Genomic DNA, 25,372 nt, shown 5'->3' with positions numbered 1-25,372 from the left:
AATATCTTTAGGGGGGACAGAGGTCTTTTCGTGAACAGAAATTGGATCAAAACAATAGATTTAATTGAAAGTTAGGAGTCCATTACAACATGTAAATTTGCGGTAACGTATCTGATTGGTGATCAAAAATCATATATGATGCTCTATTTCAATTCATTTTTGCTCAATGAATGGCCATCATTTAGCATGTTCCACTTTTTGTTTAGTATTTGACCGGTTTTGAACTTACCGAAAACACATCTTTGAATGTATTTCTTTGTGGTTGATTTTTCGGTTTTACTCACATGGAATTGAACACTTAATCTGAGAATGGCCCTACAGTGCTCTGAAGTCGGATTCATCTGTACTTTGCACAGCTATGCTGTAAAACAGCCTGGCTGACTGGCAGCAGCTTCTGTGCAAGACCGCAAAGGGAAATCCAAACATCCAGTGGAGGTAGTACGACAAATTATATATGATTTCTTTAGTGGTCAGCATTCTTCATATACCATCACAACAAGCTTCACAAGAACGTACCCATATCAGTATGATTAAATCTAACTGGCAATGTTTCAGGTGGCTTTTGACATGGTTGCTACCAGTATCAATGTGATTTTGTTTTTGTTTTTGTTTACCTGCCAATATGAATGTCCTTTAATACTACAATACAGTCCCAAATGTACAGCGCTTTACTTACCAATCTTATGTTATCAACAGCAGAATACAGCAAAAGAGGAATTTGTCACCTGAAATTAGTTTTGCCAACTACATGGTAGGGCTATACTTTGCAGTTTGTTGAATAAACTTGCAGCAGAGGTTGAAGTATTGCTAGCAATATATACAACAGAGGAAACTGTATAGTTTCCATTATCTAATCAAGATTCAGATAAACAGAAACATTGCTTTATGAAGACAATCACAGAAACAGAGCAGTACTACACATGTACCTCCCAATCACATTTGCATATCAATATTGGAGCCAGCTCAGTGATGCATGACATGCCTTTTGGTCATGGCAATTGCCTTTATACACTGTACATGTAGAATAAGTTCAACAGAATATAATGTACACTGCACTTGTCAAACTGATACTTGCAGGAAGAAATCTTACAATGTAACTTGCTAAAGTTTGTACATATGTTGAAGTTTATTTACTTTTCATATCCTGCAGACATTTCTTCTACTTCTTTTTTTTTCCTCTTGTCATTCTGAGAATTATAATGTACATGTACAGTACCATTTCTTGCCTATATTTTTTTTTTCAATCAATGACCCTAGTCTGTGAAAGTCCCGTCCATGCTAGAGGATATAAATTTTTGACAAATTTGTATGTCATCCAGTATATAGCCTGATATTTGGTTAACCGTTCCATGTCAATGTGCACAGCATTTCAGGCACAGCTGTACAGCCACAACTGAGCTGCAGTCACAAATCACATGGTTTCAAAAATAAGTTTGATACATGTACATAATGTACTACACTGTACTATACATGTACACGTATACCATGCAAACTGATTTGAATACAAGATGTATTTTTATCTTTTTTACTACATGGTACATTGTACACGTACAATACAAAGTGTTTCTATGCACATCTGTAGTTTACTATGCAACCAATGCAACCTCACAGGTACATGTGTTACGTAGGCGATGACAATTTATGCCAGGCAGAATAAATATACAGTGCATGTACTTGTACGGAGTCAGCAATCCTGTAGCACCGAGCCCATATTCCTTCTCACAACATAAGTTCCTGTACATGGTATAGTGCGTGGGTGGGCACACAGCTTACCAGCTACCCTGGGAATGGTGCTCCAGTTCACCAGAGATGACTGAGAAAATAGGGGGGGGGGGAGGGAGAGCTAGGAGGGTTGCTCTACGAAATGTAGTACCAAGTGGGCATTCACTCAAGGCCTAATGCAAAATATGCACAGGTAGGCAGTGAAGGAAGTACTCAAATGTATACTGTAATGTATCCATATGGTGATATAACCCTGGTTCACAGATCACACGCTTGACCTCACTTTCCAAGCACACTGATATGCCACACATACAGATCACAGGGAGTCTCACATTTCCGTGTCTCTTGATTATAAAAAAGAAACAAACCAACTAGTAATATAAATACTGCTAGAAGTAGAATGAAATACAAATGCAATGATTTCTGTACACCATTAGTTTTGCAAAACAAGTACACATTCTAATCATAATGCTTACAAAAAAAAAAGTATAACTGCAATCATGCTATTAACATCATCGATGCCTCTCACTTTCATTGACCATTAAATCCATGTTCCTCTATTAGACTTCAAGAAGAAATACTTGTAAATAAAAAGGTTGTAGCTCCTACGTCATACAGCTCAGATTACAGAGGTGAGTAAATACTTTACATAGTATTAATAACAAAATCAGGGACATTTCTGGACATTTGTACAAATGGCAAGAGCAGTTGCCTTTAATAGGCATCCAAAGGTACTGTGGATATGTGTTGTATACATGCACGAATGGGATGCTTCGTTCAACTTTGATGCAGAGGCATTAATACAGTATCAGAGCCCATCATCTGTTTGTTTGGTTTTTATATCATTTTTGACAAACACAATGATTTTTAGACACAAGCTGCAATAAAGTGATTGTTTTCAGCCCTTCAAGAATGAAGTCTCCTCAGTGCCATTTCATTTGTTTAAAAAAAAAAATTAACAAAACAAAAATTACATTTGTATAAAAAATCCCATGTTTGCATTGTCTGTCTAGACAAACAGTGTTATTGAATTTACAGCATGGAGCACCGTACACTGTAGCCACAAGTCTGTGCATGTGCATATTAAAGTAGAACAAGCCTTTGAGAGATCAACCTCCACAACTATGCATTTATTCACAGCACCTAAGACACCCATCAACATGATGCCGCTTGCAGATTTATAAACTCCACGGCGCCCTCAAAGTAGTGGGCTACACCAGCAGTCTTCGACCTACTTCTCATTGCCATTTTTTCCAATTCCTGGAGTTTGCTCGGCAGAGTAGAATAGTTATATACGCTGCTGCGGCGCGCACTAGAAGGGAAGTGCTTTTTATCTATTTATGCCACTTTGACATTTAGGATGTGTGTGGGGGAAGCAGCCCCTTCAACCCTGTGTCATGTGTGCCTTTGATGCATGGCAGATATTGGATTAGACCTGGTTACACACCGCTTGGAGGACACTGTGAATGTGCTGAAATTGCCAATTCCTTATTATGAAGAGTCAAGAGGAAATGCGCCATTATAATATGGTCATCTAACAATATGCCTAATTGACGTGTTTGCCATAAAGCTTCAGAGTCAATTTTTCTTAAAATTGAAAGCAGTGATGCAGTTTTAAAGGAAACAATCACATAATGTACATGTACATGTACAATGTACATACACTTGTAACATAGTGTATAATAATATGTACATATTATGGAAAATACAACTGTTTTGCCACATTTTTCAATATTAGACAAAATTATAGGAAAGAGTTGATATTTGACTAAATAGAATTGTAACTCACAATTTCTTCATGTTTAAGAAATACAGTGAGCACACACAGAGAGATGTAAACACACATGTATACAAAGTGCATGCATAAAGCATGTCCAGTAGAAGTGTACTTTACATTAGCTGATATTTTTTCAATGTTTAAATGAACTACACCGGAGAAGAATCAGAGGGCTTTACAATGTATTTTTTTACAGAAACTCCAATATCCAATTGAATGCCTACTCAGATCCATCTTCAATATTAATCATTGAATTTAAATAATGGGATGTGGGAATTCTCAGGCAGCAGATCAATTACTTAGCATAATCCTGCAGATTTCTTGAGTGATACTCTACAAGCAATACTGTAACTTCGCAACTAAACCAGTGGGCGATGCCTATCGATATCATCCCCGCTCGATGCCTCGGGCAGAAACAACAGATGCACCAACCCACCATATTTTAAGAAGATGAAACACTCTCTCATGCTATTTGACGCATCTCATATTCAAACCTGTACTTCACACAGGAACCTCCCAGTCTCAGCACTGTTTTGCCTTTTACCATCATACAAAAACTCTGTCTTTTGACATCATACATGTACACAAATCACAGGAATGAACAACCTTTTTCATGAATACTGTGCATACTGTATACAGTAGGACCTCAATTATCTGGCGTCCAGTTGATTTAGCCAGATACATAGAAGAGAGAAAAACTCAAATACAGCACTTTCTAGCATATCACCCTAGGGGTATACACATGTTACTTACCAATTCACTAATATTAGATTAAATCTGCATGATATTGTTATGTTTCATACTTAGCACATTGATAGAGAAATTAAATGAAATACAAGTAAAATATATCCTTTCATGTATTGTTAATGTTTAGGAAGAAAGATTGTTAATGTTTGTTTGATTGATATTGACCGACAATGAGATCAATACTGTGACTTGTCGAATACTGTCAATGCACTGTACTGTAACCATTGCTGTGCACTCAGTGCCAGTAATAAGTGCAGCACCAGTCTCACGAAGTGAAGTTACAGTCCTCTGTGATGATTGGAATATGTCCCGTCGTGTATTCACACAATTATGGTTGAACGTGTGTTTGTTTTGATTGAAATTTGGCACCGAAATTACATGAAAACACACACACACACAAATATCAGCCAGTTAACGTCTGCGTAACAGAGAGTCCGGATAATCGATGGCCGGATAATCAAGGTTCTACTGTACACGTATGCATAAAAGTATAGCCAGTCGGAGTAATTATCATAGCCTTCCAGTTCCTGAGGTCATTCCATCAACTCTAATCAGGGCTACAGAACCAATGTCATCCCAATGACAAATTGTGGTGCCAGATAAACCATATCAGTACTATTCATTTTCAGTACTCACTGTTAAAGTTTACATGGACTGCACATGATTTACATCTCATTCACACAAGAACATTTTAGTTTTATACTGCATATACAGTGTACATGTATTTGCTCATTATGACTAGTGCTCTGAGAATGAATAATTAGTAATAAAAAAAAAAAATCCACCAAAAAAGTAACAGTTATTATAATCTCGACTTGATTCATGTGAAGTTTTCATGACAAAATTTTACAATGTTTTTTAATTGACAAAAGAAAACTGCCTGACAAGACAACAAATGCACCACTTCAAATATTTTGTGTACCTCGACTGGTAATCTTTTCTTTTTGCCATATTTTTATGTACATCGGAACACACTTTACATTGTATATCCATAGCAACTATAGAGATATCCAAACAAAATACAAAGCGATCCTAATCAAAGGTGGGGACCACCTTTTATCAGCATCGCTTTGTTTTACTTTGTTTTTAGACATCTCAGCCATTTCAAAACCACTTTCATCAAATAAATTTTGAATTCCTCTAGAATTATATGCTGTTTAACATTTCATGAGGTGATTTTTTTAAGTATCTCGCAACAAGTTAAAAGCTGAATCCTGACCTCAACCAATACTATACCATCCCTTTAAACCCACTTTACTTACCTTCAGTAACATCATCATCCACAGTTCCTTTGACTTGTGAAAAGCACCATTGCACCTCGCCGCTTCCTGAAACTGCAGACACAAAAGAGGGAAAAAGCCAGGAATTTAGCACATTATCATGTCACACTGATAAGGGACACCATAGATCCTTTCTAAGATCATTACCACCAACAGATATAATTTTTGCCATATTCACTGTACAAATGAAACATTTGACAATTTCTCCACTTTATCACGTACCATACTCATAACTGTAAATGGGTATACATGTATACATGTAGAACAGTAAAGCACTGAAGCACTTCCACAAGCATCATTTTGTACTCCAAGTACCAACAGTGTATCAGTCCTTGTCACATGATATGCCTAGTATGTACTGTACTGTACTTGTACTGTATGGACAAATATTACACATGTGCGCATGAATACATTTTGTGAGTCATTTTCTGTACAAAAGATGCTAAGACACCAATCACATGAATGATGTTTGCTAATCAAGAGTCCAATCTTTAATAGCACTTGCCCAATGACTAGCAGCAAAGTAAAGTCAGTCCAATGGATTCGATGGACTGCATGTGTACACAATCAGTCGCTAGCAGTCGGGTCCATACGTATACGAGTATGACACAAGGGGGCATGGCTTCTGTGCTGGTTACGCGTTTTAGTTAACTGCTGTACGCTCATTTTACCAGTCACTGGAGATCCGCACACTCATGCAGCTTTTCGGCGCTGTTTGCAAACATGATTTGGACCCCTTTTTGGTGATTTGCCATTTTTGGTGATAAAAAGTGGTAATACCGCCGTGATTTGAAAGCTTCATTTCTCAAGATAGAAACGTCATTTCGCCATAAAATTTGAAATATCTGGAAAAACATAATTCCCTTTCATATGAAATAGAATCTATTCATAATTGGCCTTTCAAGGAATTTCAAAAGTTACAAAAATACTCCAGACACCCTACTAGTAGTACACACACACTTTAAAGGGATGATATAGTTCTGGTTGAGATGGGGATTCAGGTTTTAACTTTTTAAGAGATAATTGGAAACCACTTATGTTAAATTTTAAAGAACATACAATTCTAAGAGCAGTTCAAAGTATACTTGATGAAAATCGGTATTGAAATGGCTGAGATATCAAAAAACAACAACAAAGTGGTCCTGACAAACGGCGGGTCCCACCTTTTGTTAGGACCACTTGTTTTACTTTGTTTGTTTGTTGATATGTATCTCAGCCATTTCATAACCGATTTTATCAAATAAACTTTGAATCTCAGAATCGTATGATCTTTAATATTTCATTGTTTCTAATATTATTTCACCAAAAAGCTAAAACCTGAATCCTCATCTCAACTAGAACTACACTATCCCTTTAACACACAGCATGCACACCCAGCAACCACCATCATTGCACTCGTCTAGTGCTTGAGGTTTGTCAATAGGGAGTTTTCGATTGGGTGAACGAGAAGGACGTGCCGCCGAGCGCAACCATACGTCAAGGCGTCACATCTGTACGTCGACCCGCTGCTACAACACATTTCGATTTCGGGCGCCGGCGTCACGTCTCGTGGCGTGTGCAGGAGGCAACCAGGCCCTGCGCCTTGCGTGCATATAAGCGGAATTTGTGACTCGTTTCTGTACTTGTAATATTTATTTTGTCTTTGACTAGATGCGTATCCTGGGAGGAATTATGTGGATTTTAAAACATGATGCATGGTAAGACTACTAGGCAAATGCACTGCTGCACTAGCTAGGCCAAAAGCACCAAGATCTGTTTGCGTACAGCATTACGTGTAAATGCATGTGTGGGACTACGGTAGGCAGTTGCAAAGTGCGAAACAGTGAAAATGGGCAAATAAAGTAGGTACCAGAGGCTGTAGTTTGTATGTCAGCGCTGCTGCTGTGAGCTTTCATGTAATTAGAATATAAATATTCTGTCGAAAGAAAAAGGAAAACAGGTGAACTGAGCACGGATTTCCCCGAGAGTCATCGTGCTCTTTCGCACGATACCCGAGAGGAGTGTGATGTCACAGCAAGGTGGGTTGAGCGCGGCGCAACCGATTTGGGTGTACGGTGATAACCGGGGTTAACGCGTTCGAAATTTGTGCGATGAGCTGAGGGTCGACACTCGCACATGCGCAGTACGTAAAAACTACGTCATAATAGGGTGACGCCTGGCTCAACGTGCAAATCAAAAAGTCCCTAAAGGAGGGATACACAAACATATGTACTGGCATGTGTGTACATATATCACCGAAAAAGTGCTAAAAATAAAAAAATACGCCACTCTCTTGCGAGATTTTTTGCTTTAAATATCGCAAGCTCAGAGTACAATGGCATCTGCAAAAATGCAACAGAAAAATAAAGTCTCCGTATGTGCTGATGCAGTGACTCAATGAACAGGGGTCAGGGGGTTGAATGCAATGTGCCGACTTGCACCAACGGGCGCCGCAATGTGCACGATGCAATTTTGCGCCAACAAGGCATGGATGGGTGTCTGTAATACATGGACACCTAATGTTTTTCTATCAATAGAAACTTATAATATCTCATAATTTGCCTGAAATTTTACTCACATGTAAAGAAAATACTCTAAATTTACAACTTACAAGCGTGTTTCAAAAATGTGATTTGCGGTACATGCTTTCTCATTAACTGCTTTGAACGCGTGGGTGCTATTTTGACGCACTCAGCTGCGCAGTAATTTTGAAACCAACACCCCTTCTCCCTATTGACAACACGTGTGAAGTGCAAGGAATGCTTTTCCTATTTAAGTGTAGGGCCTATTCATAATCTACACCTGGCGTAGTCTACGGTATCCATTTTGCTGTTGTTATCATCGATCTTTTCAGCAATTATTTTGATATATATTAAATTCAAATCTCCAGTGAAGAATAGAAAATTGCTGCACGCAGTCTAATGCATGGTTAGCCATGAACGTTCGTTCTTTACGTGCGATGCATTCATACTACTACATAGAGGGGTGTCGGTTTCAATGTACAGTGACAATGTGTTGGACACCTACCATATACTAGAGTCTAGACCCTAGTAGTAGCATAGCGCAGCGCATTTTTCAGTGGCTTTGAACGCGCATTGACATTGAATGCTTGACTGTATTCTGATCGCAGTGACCATATATTCTGGGGGATTATCAAGGTGATATATTTTGGGATTTTGTGAAATTCTTTGATGTAGGCCTCGCTAGATCTAGAAAGTCCAACCGTCAACAATGTTAGGCCTATTCAACAAAATAAAAATAGAGAGTCTAGGCCCCTACACTCGCATTCAAAATGTGTACACTGTAACTGTTAGATTCTAACATTCTAGATCTAGGGCCTAGTGGTTTAAATGTCTTGCCAACATTTGTCAACACTACAACAGTGTCAGTGATTGTCAGTGATTGTATGGTGATAAATAAATTTACGAAAATAGACCCTCCCAACGGTTAATAATAATGTCTAACGTTAACGTTAATGTTAACGATTGACCACTGACTAACTTCCAACAGCTCTTGCATTTAGTAGCAGCAACATGTGTAACGTTGAAACAATGTACCCGTAGCTGCACAAAACTGTGAGTGTGAATCAGTGTGATGTGAATAGAACATTAAAAGGTGTACGTTTTACGACAGTGCCAGTGGCCAATGCATGGCAGTCAAGTCAGTGGCTGGCAGAAGAAAGGGCCAAGAGCGAGCCGCGAAAACTCAACTTCGAACTTGAATCCGATTCCAACACTGATATTTTAGGGTAATTTTCTCTCAAGAACTTTGTAATGCACTTCATCTAGCTACCACATTACATTGTCACTCAATGAGACAAGCTCATTAACTTATAGACAATCTAATAAGCTGAGGATCAACTCTGACAGTGATTCATTGCTAGTCTGTCGATACGCCCTTCACAGCCAATTGCACAGTGGGCTATTTCGCAGCACACGGTTGTCTCACGACCGCTGCGCCTCTAGCTACGGGACGCAAGCCTCTACAGTATTCGATGGGTCCCATAAATCGCGGGCTCTTCCGCTAACTGGGTCATTCAAATGTCAGTGCATATGTACAACGTCGAACAGAAATATACTCACCGGCCATGGCGCTGGGTTCAAATAAGCTCCAAAGGATATCCAGTATCCTTTCAACTTAATTTTTAGTACCCTAGCGCTCTTGCTAAATAAATGATGAATCTGATGTCGTACGGATGTTTTTAGAGTAAAATTCCAGCAGTTTCATTTCAAAATGGCGCACTTAGGCGATAGGGAATTGTAATGTGACGTCACGCGTAACCTCGCGTCCAAACGTACAGAGTATGTGCTGCCAATGATGTTACGCTAAAAATCCGGAAACACGTCTTGTGTCCTTACAATTTCGTGGTTTGTTTGTTTATTTATTCATTTATTTGTTTTTGTTGTTTCTGTGCACTTTTACAATTGCAAGTCTGTACAACTCTAAAAAGAGTAAAAGTAATTTTCTACCCGTCCGTATTTAAAAGGGGAGGGCTTTGGCAGTTTTGTTGATACATGTGTATTTTTTTTTTTCATAATATTATTTAGATAATTATTTGGAACACCGCTTTAGAAAACGGATTATTTTCTCGTTTAGCAGTGGAACTGTTCCTTGAGTAGGAATAGGAAAAAACGTGATGGATATACTCTACACTTTCATCTCCTGTTTGATCATTAAACCTTGAAGAAAGTAAACATTATAGTCACAACAGAGGAGGAAGAAAAAACACAACATTGATTATCGTCAGGTTTGTTAACTTTTACTCTTTCACGAAAGCTGTTATTTTGCCACAAAAAAGATTTATTAATAAAGAAAGAATGATTCGGACCACTCAGTGTGTGTGTGTGTGTGTGTGTGTGTGTGTTTGTTTATTTGTTTTCTGCATTTCTGCGCGAACTTGAATCGTTTTATGTACGTGAATTATTGTAACAGTGAAATGACGTACAAATTGTGTTGTGAATAAACATGTAAGTGCATGTGATATAAAGCAATTATTATCGGAACTTCTGATTAAAACTTCATCGGAGAATAATGCTGGTATTGTAGTGTAACGACAATATCGTTACATTAATGCATTACAAAAGCACACAACAACAGCAACAACAATAAAGAGACAGACATAACAAGCTAAAACTTGATCATAAAGACATATTATGATGACCTCAAAACAATATAAGATAGAATACTACATAAATATAGTGATGCGAAACTGCATGGGGTCATAATAATGTAGTATATGACTTTTTCCTTTTTCCAAATTTCACTTCATTTATTTTCTGCCTGTTTTTTTAAAGAATACAATGTACAAACAAAAATGCAATATCTACTTATAAGGAATTCATGGTGAGAAATTTGTTCTCATGGTAGTTATTCTTTTTTATGAGTTTTCTGTCTATAGGTTTGTCCGTATTTAAAGTAATGCACCAAGCATTTACTTGGATACTTTACATTCTATTCCAAAACTGCTGTTCTTCTTCTCCAACGAAAAAAAAAAACCAAACAAAAACAAAAACAAAAAACTGGTAGATGGCGCTGTTCACGCATTACTCTTCGTAGACATGGGGTACAGTGATACATGTACAGTGATACATGATTGTATTCATTAAAAAAATTATATTTTTTTTCATTTACCCTTTTAACTTCGTTTCAAAATACGAATCTTAGTGAAGATTATAGTATATTGTAATTAGATCAATGGGAGCCTTTCGGTAAACCTGTTTTGAACACGATTTTGAAATTAAAACAGAATGTATTCTCATGACTCTGCAACCTATGAGCCCTAGTTCCATTGGCAGTGGGTTGATGCCCAATCAAAGAGGAAATCCACCCAAAAAAATAAATAAACTTCAAAAGAAAGAAAAAAATATTCCCTACAGAACGATACAAAAATGACAAAATTCGGATTAGAAATAAGGAAGATATGACATTTTGAAATTTCACATTTTTTTCGGAAAACCATTTCTTGACCAGTCCTTATGAATCTTAAAATCAGCAAGTTGACGATGTCATGCTCTCACAATTTCTTGTTCATTTCATACCCAGAAATGACAAAAATCTCATATTTCGACTGTATAAACATAAAACTTGTCTTAAATCCACCCAAAATAAAAAAAAGAACGAAATTAATGTATATCTTGGAATGGGAACATGCATGCTTTTACTTGTATTAGCTAAAGATAAATTTTCCCGAATTCCAGATATAACATACGTAAAAAAGTAAGGTAATACGACATCATCGACTCGCTCATTTGAATATTCATAAGGACTGGTCAAGAAATGTTTTCCGAAAGAAAAAATGATTTCAAAACGTCATATCTTCCTTATTTCTTATCCAATTTTGTCATTTTTGTATCGTTCTGTAGGGAATATTTTTTTCTTTCTTTTGAAGTTTATTTATTTTTTTTTTGGGTGGATTTCCTCTTTGATTGGGCATCAACCCACTGCCAATGGAACTAGGGCTCATAGGTTGCAGGGTCATGAGAATACATTCTGTTTTAATTTCAAAATCGTGTTCAAAACAGGTTTACCGAAAGGCTCCCATTGATCTAGTTATATACTATAATCTTCACTAAGATTCGTATTTTGAAACGAAGTTAAAAGGGTAAATGAAAAAAAAATAATTTACGTGATGTTATCATGACATTACGTTCAGTGATTAAGCAACGCTGGCTTTCAAAGTAGGAGGGGGGGGGGGGAATGTTGTTCTGTAGGGAATATTTATCTTTTTCTTTAGAAGTTTAATTCTTTGGGGTGGATTTCTTCTTTGAAGTGTTATGTTTTAATGTTTATCTTTGAAAATGAAACAAGATCAACGAGTGACAGTCCAGTAATTGATTGACAGAATGAATCAATGACAAAGACATTGATGCTATAGCAACATTAATATTATTAAAAAGGTCTTCTTTATCCAGGGTAGCCTCTCAAGTATTGCCACTGCTCTACCAGAGGGCCCTGCCACTATTATTACCCTAGCGTTGCCAGGTACCCACTTATACACCTGCATGGGTCGAGAGGGACATGATGAGTAAAAACATCTTGTCCAAGGACGTAAGCACTGGGCGGGAATCGAACCCGGGTCCTCCGATCAGGAGTCGGTCCGAGTCTCATCCGCTGCGCCACAGAGCTGAATGAAACCTATTTTGCCTCTCTTACAATATTTTTAATTTCACTCTCATTCCTCACTCTCCAATATTACTCCCGCACCTTCCATTCTATATTCGCCCTCTCTTACTATTCACTTCACAGGGCCGGCGGAACCGGGGGGCCGAGGGGGCTCGGGCCAACCACTTTTTTTTTTTTTTTTCACCATACAAATACAAAGGACTCGTAAGGTGACACCACTTTGGCCCCCCTCCCCACTTTTTTTTTTACCCCGGAAAGTGCGTAAGTGGCACGAGAAAGAAATAGATAGAAACCTTGAGGTGTGAGCGCGGTAAGGCCTTCGTTTTTGCGCTGAAGACTTTTTTTTTTTTTTTATTGCTTGTCAGGTGAAGAAACCCGGAAGTGGCATCAGAAGTCTGAAGTGCCCCCCCCCCCAACTTTTGAAAACGTGGCGCCGGCCATGCTTCATTCTTCACTCCCCCCCCCCCCCCCCCCCCACTCTGCATGCTGTCCTTTCCTCTTCCTGTATACTCTATATCAGCCTCACTCTGCCAAAGTTATTCTTGTCTGCTGCCCTCACCCACTTCCCCGCTCTTCACTGGAACTTCGACCGTGGTGGTTATAACAAACGGACACACTGTGTTTTGATCACTGACTTTATTCTTCAGAAATTATCTTTGCATCATGAGGTAAGTAAAACTGTATCAAAATGATTGACAATTAAAGTGAAAGTTCCATATGCCTGTTTCATACACATTCAAGTGAATGTTTATGAATCATGTAATGATATAATTATGAAATCAAGTAATTATTATCGAAGAAAATATTATGTATACGAGGACTCCCTCTATTTTTGAAGTGAGCGCGCGTTTCTTCGGTACTCCCATAAAGCAGTCCCTATATAGTGTTCATTGTCAATATGATTTCTTCACCTGCAGCTATGAATTGCGCCGATGAGCAGTTATAACTGCCCTCGATCATGACAGAAGATTAAGAAATTGACTGCACGGTCGGCAACGCAGTACAGTGCATTCCCGTTGTAACGAACACGGTTATAACGAAATTCCGGTTACAACGAAGTACAAATTCAGGCCGCAACATTATCCGCTCTATATGTTTTATGGTGTAGTTTTTTTTTTCGGTTATAACAAAACTTCGATATATAACGAAAGAAAATTGTATGTCCCGAGGACATCGTTATAATGGGAGTCCACTGTATGTATACAGACTATAAAGTATGATTCTACACGGTTACAACAGCGAGAACTAATGAGAGTGGTGGGGTGATGGCGACACGCGGTGAGCTTCTAATATCCAGAGCTGTATGAATACAAAAGTCATATCGATAATTTAATATGATGTATAATGATCGAAAGGGTATTACGTGATTGAAAGGGTATTACGTGATTGAAAGTTCCTTTTGATGTTATGTATTCATGTAAGCGTTATGTATATTACTTTGTATTACTTTATATGGAAATAATATCATTTTGAATTTGAATTGAAATGGGTGACGGTATTCAGGGGGTTGGGAAGTTCGGTAGACACGAGTCAACATAACCTTATTATAAGAGAGCGGTATGTTCGTTTATGAAAAACCAATCAGATTGAGCTGTATCACACCGTTTGGTTTTGATACCTCACTAGAAATGTATACGTGCGCCAACTACGTCGATTAACATTCATTGCTAATACCAGTAGTATATTTTCATTAACAAACAGAATGGTTTTCATTTTCTTGTCTTCTTTCATTGGTTCGACCTGCATTAGAACAAAGCACAAAGAAACGTTTTAGCTCTCGCAATTTGTTATCAGTAAACAAGTAATACATGGTATCAGTCATTAGGGCAGGGGCGACTACTCACCTTTCTCTTTTTCCTGGTGTGGCTCTTTCGGGCCAGTAATATCATTAAATGTGAAATGTTGGCGGCCGGAAAAAAACAAACAAACAAACAAACAAACAAACACGTTGTGTCGCTACATAAAAGGAAATATAGCAATGCTATTTTGAATCTTATAGTTGCCCGATCGCCCACCAAAAGTATGCTTTTATGAAACGTTGGAGGCCCGACACCAATTTTCAGTGGCCCCTGGCCAGTGGGCCACCGCTAATGTCGAGTCTTGTGTAAGGTATCATTGTGCTGAGTCGTCAGAGATAAATTTGTACAGTAAAAAAAGATTTAAAACAAGGAAAAGTAGAAATTACGCGGTGCGCATATGTCCCCGCCGGAAGTACATGTAGCATTTTGTAGCAAAATGTACAATACAGGTAAAAAATCAAGGTCAAAGGTCAAAGAAGTCAAAGGTCAAAATTCTGTGTAGAAGTTTTGAAGCCCTCACCTAGTGCCACCACATAAAGCAAACGGAATCGAAATCGGGTAAGAAATGGCGAAGGAGTAGCATTTTGTAGCCATTGTACAATATAGGTCAAAAATCAAGGTCAAAGGTCAAAGAAGTCAAAGGTCAAAATTCTGTGTAGAAGTTTTGAAGCCCTCACCTAGTGCCATCACATAAAGCAAACGGAATCGAAATTGGGTTAGAAATGGCGAAGGAGTAGCGTTTTGTAGCAAAATGTACAATATAGGTAAAAGATCAAGGTCAAAGGTCAAAGAAGTCAAAGGTCAAAATTCTGTGTAGATGTTTTGAAGCCCTCACCTAGTGCCATCACATAAAGCAAACAGAATCGAAATCGGGTTAGAAATGGCGAAGGAGTAGCATTTTGTAGCAAAACGTACAATATACAGTAGGTAAAAAATCAAGGTCAAAGAAGTCAAAGGTCAAAATTCTGTGTAGAAGTTTTGAAGCCCTCACCTAGTGCCATCACATAAAGCAAACGGAATCGAAATCGGGTTCGAAATGGCGAAGGAGTAGCATTTTGTAGCAAAATGTATAATATAGGTCAAAAAATCAAGGTCAAAGGTCAAAGAAGTCAAAGGTCAAAATTCTGTGTAGAAGTTTTGAAGCCCTCACCTAGTGCCATCACATAAAGCAAACGGAATCGAAATCGGGTTAGAAATGGCGAAGGAGTAGCATTTTGTAGCAAAATGTACAATATAGGTCAAAGGTCAAGGTCAAAGGTCACAACTGAAATTCTGTGAAGAAGTTTCAAAGCTCCCATGTAGTGCTATCATATAAAGCAAACAGAATCAAAATTGGCTCATAAATGACAGAGAAGTAGCAAATTGAAGATTTTGATCACACACGGACGCACAGACAGACAGACAGACAGACACACGGACACACACACGTACGGAGCCCGTTTCATAGTCCCCTGCTCGAACTCGTTCGGCGGGGACAAAAAAACGTAGGCCTATAGTTTGAATGTCGATATGATATTACTTAATCTAATCAAATCCATAGTCTGAATCTAATCAAAGCGATAGATACAATCAAATTATGATTAAGGATTAAAAGAGTTCGTCACTTAGCGCACTTGACGTATGGCATTCATGTGTCGTTGTACCAACGCTGAAGTCACCCTTTAAATAATTCGGTTGCGCATCATTGAGCGTGTTTATACAGAGAAGCAAAATACGCGCTCATGCCGGCTCATGCCGGCTCATGCGAGAGGACCTCTCGAATTTTGTTCTGTATAAACACGGCGTATGCCGGCATACGCCGCCAAATGCAGGCTCATGCGAGAGGTTCCGTCCGCCACCTTTTGAGGTGGCCGATGCGAGAGGAGCCTCGCGTATTTTGCTGTGTGTTTATACAGACGACCGAAATTCGAGAGGTAACCGGAAAGCGTGTATTTTAATATCTGTCATGATCGAACCACGTCTTCTCCTTTTTACTGAAAAACTGGATTTCAATTGATCATTTGGCCGGGTGGTTGTCAAGAGGAACGTTACAAGAATGACCTTAAAGCTTGGTGGTCCTGATGACTTTGCCGGTGCCATCTTGATTTTTTTTTTTCATATTTTCCCATCATGCAATAAACTGCACTGCGAACGTGACCTATGCTTGACCCCAAAATTCGAGAGGTCCTGTTCAGCTGAGGTCCGCTCGCATCGGCTCGCATCGGTTCGCATGAGCCGGTATTTTGACTTCTGTATAAACACGAGAAATAAGCGCTCATGCGGGAGGTAAAATACCGGCTCATGCGCGCCGATGCGAGAGGCTCCTGTATAAACACGCACATTGGAGCTGCGCGGCAAAGCATCACGTATGATGGTTCGTTCGGATTCGGCAGAGCTCGGTTCTCCTCCCGAACCCTATAGCGGCGTGATCAGATAGAGACGGATAAACATTTATATAGGCCAGGTCGAGGAGAGAAGATTCGACATGGACAAAAAGGAGAACTCATGATCAGAGAGGAGGTGATGAAAGACAAAAAGATCCCTTGATCTCTTCCAGAACTTAATTCAAAGGAGGGCAGCATCATTGCGATCTATTGGCATCGAAAGTGCAGATACTTCACGTAATCATGCACAGGAAGAGACAGAAATAATGGAATGCGGATGTGATGCAAAGATGTTGCATCTCCCATCTTGGAGAGACACATTTTGTTTGCTTGTTTGTTTTGTTTTGTTTTTTTTTGTTTTGTTTTTTGAAGCGGTTGTTCTTTGTAATGGATGCGTTGGTTGTCAAGTTCGCAATAATATTATTGATGGAGTCTCTTAAAAGGCTAGCAGCCTTACCAACACGGCAACACAAATTTATATGATCATTGTCCGCTCATATACAGCATCAGCAGTCTATTTAAAGAGTATACATCCAACAATCTTTTTTTTTTAACATCATTCGGTCTTGTTTTAATGCTGGTAATGTAATGTTGTGCATAGGCATACCTTCATGAATGCATATTCGTGTATTTATTTTGCCCAGTGTCATCCGTTCGTGAAATTCATAAAGATGGCAAGAAATGGAATAAAATAGTTTTTGCAGTTTCATGCATGGGGATGTATTGCTTTGTTGATGTTCTCACTTCTATAACGTATCTGTTGATTTGAGCACGCTTACAGGATACCAATTTCGAGAGTCAATTATCGAAATTTTATTTTTCAGCAAATCCAGATTTCCTAAATGTTCTTGCAACGTATAGTAGTATAGTAGTAGTAGTAGTAGTAGTAGTAGTAGTAGTAGTAGTAGTAGTAATAATAATAATAATAATAATAATAATAATAATTTTGTCCCTCGGATAGGACATAAAATGGAGGTCCCGTGTATGAGAGAGCAACAACTCATGCACGTAAAAGATCCCGCTTCATTCATTCATCGCAAAGAGCAGGGTGTTTAACCCGGTGAAGTGGTCCCACCTCACATCCAACTGGACCCCATGGAAGACCAGCTTAACGTAGCTGAATATGGGCTATCCAGCCATCTTGTCAGATGGAAAATGAACAAACAAATAATAATAATAATAATGATAATAATAACAATGATATTAGATAATAATGATAATGATAATAATGATAATAATAATAGTAATCTTATCTATCCAGTGTAGCCTCTTCAGTGTTGCCACTAGATACCAGAGGGCCCTGCCATTATTATTACCCCAGCGTTGCCAGGTCCCCATTTATACACCTGTGGGTTGAGATGGACATGGTGGGTAAAACATCTTGTCCAAGGACGTAAGCGCTGGGCGGGAATCGAACTCGTGTCCTCCGAATGGGAGTCGAGAGTCTTATCCCCTATGCCACAGCTACCCAGCATTGAATGTGTCTATACGAAATAACTACGAGACACAACTTAATGAATATACTGTTGTTGTTGGTTTTTTCCAGGGAACCAGTAGTATTTTGTATTCCACAACCACGATGCAATGAGATACTCAGTAGATACCGAGTGCATTAGTATACATATATCACAGTATCTCTTCAGAGTGGATCGGTGAGAATTGGATGCGTGAGTTTAACATTAGAACTGTTTAAACCAACGAGCTGTTTCCAGAGAGAGAGCATCAAATTCTCACTGATCCACGAAATATGCATTGCACCATTCAAAATTGGGCTCGTAAATTCATGAAATTCAACACTTTCCCCCATCATTGTGTCCAGTACACCCACAACATGCACTATTACAAGGCTTGAGCTATTCGTTTGGATTTCACCGGATGCATGGCTCAGTGTGGATCAATAAGAATCAATGCATGGTAATTGACCAATCAGATTGCAGAGATTCTAAAGCCTACTTTATGATATACATTGTATCATTGAGCATAGGCCCCTAATATCAGTTTGTGGACACGATCCGCGGTGCATGAGACAAGTTAGTATGCATAAAACCGACACTGTTTACATTGTACTCGGTATTGCCATTTTCGATTAAGCGTGTTATTCATTATAGGGTTATGCAGTCTTGATCTTCCATGATCCTTTCATAGTGTCAGATAGATTCGTTTGATGACATGTATCCATAAGTTCCTCTAAACGCATCATTTTTGGCTCTACTAAAAAGGCCATGAATCTCACAGGAAATTCCTAAACATATTGACCTTTATTATTCAATACATCGTTTATAAACATTGCCCAACATTTTTGGGTCCAATCCCCTTCGCCTTACAAACAACGTTGCCTTGAACAGCTTTGGTCGAATAGTTACAAAATCAATCAGCAATTTCTTCCTGTTGAACTATCGGGATGACCATGACATAGGCTCAACGACCCCCCCCCCCCACCGACAAGTCATATCCCACCCCCCCCCCCCCACACACACACTCTTCAGCCTATATCCTGCGATAATCACCCCCACTTGAACTGCATCGGGAGAACGATTAACGGTAATAGGTGAGTAATTCAGCTTCATTTGCCGTGGTATAAGCAGCGAAGGGTGAGGCAGCTATAGGACACTCCGGTATCTAACACAGAGCGATGTACAGCTATTATGGTAATGTTTCAGACGGCATGTTGTCTGCATGCAAGATGATCTGTATTTAACAAGATGTGGTTCAATATACGCATCGGACATTGACGTACACTAACTCACTGTTCCGCGACATCCACGCTCCCCATACGACCAATGAGATGGAATTATGGAATTATCCCTATTTTTTTGCTTGCGAGGTTGTTTATTGCATAATAGTGCTCTTTTTAGGATGTTTCCCAGACGCTATAGGGCTACAAACATGAAAAGAATCCTCTTTACTCCCGCTAGGAATTAAAGGTAATGTTTTCTATTTTTTCTTTCTTTCTCTTTCTTTTCTTTTTGTTTTCGTTTTTTTTTTCTGAGGTTTGATTGCGTTTGTTTGTTAAGATTGGGTTTTTCTTCTTGAAAAGTTATGACTTGATTTTCATGAAATTCTCGAAATAGGTCCATTGCGATAAACAACACACACACAAACGCACACACACACACACACACACACACTGCACAACGCCCTGCACAACCACTACTATGTCTATGACTATTACACTAAAAAAAAAAAAAAAAATGAACTTCAAGTATTTCACTCTATATTACTGTAAGTCAACGACAAAAACTGTCATTATACCGCGACTTCTATCGCTACCTCTGCTATTTACCATTTCTGTTATATACACCCGGCGCGCGTTTATTGTTGCTGATATACGGAATAACTTGAAGTATATCTGCTCCGTAAACCATGCACAAAAAAAAAAAAATATTAAAAAAAGAGATAGAAAGAAATTATGAAGTCCTTACAAATTTGACTCTGTCTGTCGCCATGTCGGATCCTACATCGACGCCTTCCTGCGTAGAAAGCCCGAAATAAATCCACCGTACAGCTGCCATAATTACTGAGAATCTTAAACGGATTAAGTCATTAACTCTCGCGCAAGGAAACTCCACAAGAGTATATCAATATGGGGCGGCAATGATAACGCGATGATTTTATAATCAGATGTCTGCTCACTTTGACTGTTCTGTACCGAAAGGACCAACACCTGGATAGATAGATAGACAGATAGATAGAGAGAGAGAGAGAGAGGGAGAGATGGAGGGAGAGGGAGGAAGAGGGAGAGTCAGAGTTGTTTTATATTGTTTTTTATTAGGAGTTTGAACATTATCTGTTCTATTACCTTTGCCTGAATAGCGAACGCACCGTTTCTTTCGTTTCAGAATCTTTTTTTTTTTTTTGCGATGTTAGTGACAATATTCATTGTCACTTAATAAAATTTTACTGTATAACAATAAAAAAAAATATCATACTACTTTACGCAATATGCGAGAGCAATGACATGATACTCTCGTGGGAGCTGGGCTCCTTTGAATATTTCTACTGATAAATGGCGCTCTTATGTAAACGTTATTATTTTCATCTTCATAATCATCATCACATTGGCATAATTTTCGTAGTCTTGCATGTATATACCAATAATAGTGTAAGCCTATACCTGTTATCTTCATAATTTTGTAATACTGATAAGTAATTGGATCTATGCAATTTCATCTTGGCTTTCACACGTAGTCCTTAACTGATCGTTATAATTATTTTTTTTTTTGTTTCCATGGTATATCCAAACATAATGTTTCATTGTATCTATGCTTGTATTGCATTGCGTCTGCAATTAAATGGTATTGTATTTGTTAACATGCCCATGAATATTCGTTTAGACAAAATTATATGAAAATGAAATGAATCAGTTTCCATACGTACACCGCGCCCTCGAGCAACAAGGTTATGCTTATTAGAGAAGAAGCACGAGTATGTATCTCAGAAATCTTAGACCTTGATACCACTAATATAGACCTATACATCTTGGTTTATTATAAAATCAGTGAGGTATAGTAAATGAAAATCATATCATACATTAAGATGTGAATATTCTTATATAGGAGACCACAACTTTGAAGAGTTGGCACAGCTTTTTGAAAACAGAGTACTCATGAATACACAGTGTATAGAAACAATGGTTTTTAACTATATAAGTGTATTATGTCAAACAATAATATTCAAAGGCATCTTGAATGTAAAATGAGAGAAAAAATCACACCCTTTTGATAAATGGGACTGTTTTATACGGATCCTTTTGAAGTCTGGGAGAACCGACATGAGGCGTATTTATTTCATGATAAACAACAAACAACCTCAAGTATAGGGATGTGATAAAGATATAGGCCCTATATACTACATGCATAGCTTTAGTATAATCATATCAATATACGGTTTATACAGATCTAGCATGGTTGGTATTAAAATATGTCAAGATGCATTATCAAATCACTTGTTTGGATAAAGCTACCACGTGACCGATGGCCTCTGGTTCCCTTTGGAGGACTGCACAGGCAATGAAGGTAAAGTTCAAATTACAAGTCATCTTCAACATGATAAATTCAACAACACGCATGTCAAATTTCACATATTTCTTTGTACATTCTGTTGAAAAAAAAAGCAAAAATAAAGTTTGAATTGAATTGAATTGAATTGAATCTTGACTTTCATGCAGGCAAAACGCGGTTTTGCGCTCAAAAGAACATTTATTGAATAGCCCATAAAAGGAAGGGGCAAGGATTGCCCATATTGTATTTACACACACACCTACACACACACACATATGTAAATATATATATATATATATATATATATATATATATATATATATACATATATATATATATATATACATGCACACACACACGCACACACACTCACACAAACATACACACGGGTGACAGTTTCATTACTATTCTAATAAACACTGTATACACAATTTTTCGTCATTGAAAATAGCTCTTATGATGATGGCACCATTTGATATTTTCACAACTGAGCTTTGAAAGCGAAAGGATGACGGTATAACACGCACATTGGTGAAGTGTAAGGAAATTAAAGCGCTTAGAAACATTGTATTAAGCGCATTACAAATGTAATGTATTATTATTATTATTATTATTATTATTATTATCTCAACTTATTAACAGGTGGAGGACCAGTGATTTAGTGGTGACATTAATTTGCCGCCAACATGATGATTTCCTTACGTTGAAATGAAACACCGAAAAGAGCTGATGATGATATTCATAATTGATAATTGATGATAATAGTTGATAGTAAATTGTATTGATCACCATCATCATCTTTATAACCAAAATCACCATAATTATTATGGTAACAACGCATAGATTATAAATTGATGCCTATATACGGGAGGATTTAGTTTGATTTTTTTTTTCTTTGGAGGGGCACTTGATTAATATTTCCCCTTATCTAAATCATACAAGTTTCATAGTCAATGACAGAGCATGGATCAGCACTTGTCGCCTCCCTCATTATGTCAATGGGGTGTTAAGAGAGGGGGATGCGAAGGGGAGTTGGGAGTCCAAGGTTTTTAGCGGCTGCAACTCAAACTCGAAGGTGCTTGCTGTCAGCGGTCGTGACACTTTGTATGCATTATTCAGAGGGGCAGGACCAGTGATACGCGACGATAGCACCCACAGAGACATCTGGCCACAGAACGTGCGAAGATTGGAGAGAAGGTGGCATGAAAGTCAAGAATTTACACCAGGTATCAGAATATTTAAGCCACTTCGGGGTCCCACTTTGCGCATGAGCATGAAAAGGTCTCGGCAGGGCATGTTGGTTTTAAAATTCACCGAGATAAGCATCGGTAATGTAATGATTATTCAAGCGATCCTTATAAATGGTGCTTTTTAGCACATCCACCTGACAGCAAAAGTGGTATTTGGCAATCTTAATAGACAAAGATTGTTAATATATTCAATTCGAAATGATGAAATTGATGCTTTCCTAAGTGACATGTAAATGGACCATTCTGGTCACCTGGTCTACGCAAGTTCATCCTTTGTTTGAAGATGACTGATGACTTCCACAAATTATTACGTCCGGCAAGCTTATGCATTTTGTCGCTTTAAAAACGAGCGAAGTGCATAACCAACTGAGAAAAAAAAAAAGAAAAGAAAGGTCATTGCACTCATGTGCGGTTCCATGACATTTGCTCCTGCGACAATTGCTCCCATAATATATCTTCGCGCTATAGACTAAATATAAATTCTGCCCGCAAACATAACCTAACCCTGATTCTGATCCTCACATCAAAGTGAAACGTAAAACCCTATTACAAGCAAGGCCGGAGCAATTGCTGCAGGAGCATATATTATGTCGTGTCACTCCATGTGCACATGAGCCAACTTCGAACTGGCTTATTTTTCTTTTAGCTGTGCATACCAGTAAACTCATCAAATGCTGAAATGATAACGAGGATGCTTTCAAAATTCAAGAACTTCTCCCCTGTAAGCTTTTGAGAGTTTTGAGGCATTGGTCTGGAGAAGACTATATATATATATATATATATATATATATATGTATATATATACACACACACACATGTTGAGAATTCACGTATTGGCTCCACGAAGAAATGACGAAATAAATGCATTTTTGCCAATAAAGACTCCTGAAGAAGGCGGAGGCCGCTGAAAATTTCAGTCGAATAAACTCATTCTTTACTGGCAAAAATGCACTACCAGTTTATTTCTTCATTATATATATATATATGAGTTTAAGGTCAGGTTAAAAATTCATCTTTCGAACAGTGCATTCTATGTTTGAATTATGTATGTTGTGATTATTACTTTGTAATGCGCAGTAGAGTATATTTTTATAGTAGCTGCGCAATATAAATGTCCTTTATAATTATTATTATAAGCGTTAACCTGACCCTTGATTTTTATTTATACATGCAGTTCTGTACTGAGAACAAACAAAATTAGCAGGCAAAACATCTAAATTATCAAAGTATTATACTCCGTCTCAAAGAAAGGAGAGACAAACAAATCAATCCATAGATTGTTAGATGTAAGATAGATTGAGAAGGAAAGTTGCATTGCTCTGATGTATTGTTATCTTTACCTGAAATTCTACACCACTTTAAAGGGATGGTATAGTTTTTGTTGAGATGGGGCTTCAGGTTTCCAATTTTTTGTGAGATGAGAAACATCTTATTAAATATTATGAAAGTGCATACAATTTTAACAGGAATTCAAAGTTTATTTTACGAAAATTGTTTTTGAAATGGTTAGGATATCTAAAAACAAAGAGGTCCTATTAAGGTGGGACCCACCTTTCATTAGGGCCACTTTATTTTACTTTGTTTTGGGATATCTCAGTCACTTTAAAACTAATTTTCATTAAAAAAAAACAAACAAGAAACAAACCCAACGTTGAATTCTTCCTCGGATCTAAATTGCATATGCTCTTTTATATATTTCATAAGTGGTTCCTAATTATCTCGCAAAAAGTTGAAATCTGAATCCCCACCTCAACCACAACTACACCATCCCTTTAAGTTGACTTAAAAAAAAAAAGAGTAAAATCTAACCAAAAAAAAATAACAAAAGTTTCATCAAAATCGGACACAAGAGAAGAAAGTGATTGAAGTATAGCATATCACAATGCTTTCACGAAACTGAAAGTGGTAATCATCACTTCACTAACATCTCATTGGTTTAAAGGTATTGTTAACTATTGGGAGTAGTGATTTTAAAAATTTTCGAGTTATCACATTTGATGCAGTACAGTAGGTCAGTTGTATCACAAAACATCGTGCCATATAAAATTTTGCAAAAAAGCCTAAAATATAAGGAGATATCACTATTTTTCTCATTGAACCATAACTGTTGACGATTTATTCATAAACAATTTTATGTAGTTCACTTTTTTTCTGTATTTAAAAACACTTAACATTGATAATACTGATTAACATTTTTACATTGGTTGTTTCTATACCTAACGCACATTTTAGAACTATTTTTAAGCACTAAGGCTTAAAGGACAAGTTCACCTTCATAAACATAAGGATCGAGAGAATGCAGCAATATTAGTAGAACACATCAGTGAAAGTTT

General features: G+C 37.8%; 1 protein-coding gene across 1 annotated transcript in view; it reads right to left on the bottom strand.

Moving 5' to 3' along the window:
• Nucleotides 1-9,746, bottom strand: part of LOC140241352 (serine/threonine-protein phosphatase 2A 55 kDa regulatory subunit B delta isoform-like) — a 33,360-nt gene extending 23,614 nt beyond the window's left edge. The window contains exons 1-2 of the mRNA XM_072321086.1: nt 9,588-9,746; nt 5,509-5,580 (exon numbers count right to left, since the gene is read on the bottom strand). Coding sequence (XP_072177187.1) covers nt 5,509-5,580; nt 9,588-9,594 — 79 coding nt within the window. The 5' untranslated portion in view covers nt 9,595-9,746. The remainder of the gene's footprint in view (nt 1-5,508; nt 5,581-9,587) is intronic.
• Nucleotides 9,747-25,372: the final 15,626 nt, after the last annotated feature.

The sequence above is a fragment of the Diadema setosum genome, chromosome 18, assembly GCF_964275005.1.
Source record: "Diadema setosum chromosome 18, eeDiaSeto1, whole genome shotgun sequence".
NCBI lineage: Eukaryota > Metazoa > Echinodermata > Echinoidea > Diadematoida > Diadematidae > Diadema > Diadema setosum.
The sequence above is the reverse complement of the archived record's forward strand: the minus strand, read 5'-3'. Positions and strand labels throughout refer to the sequence as shown.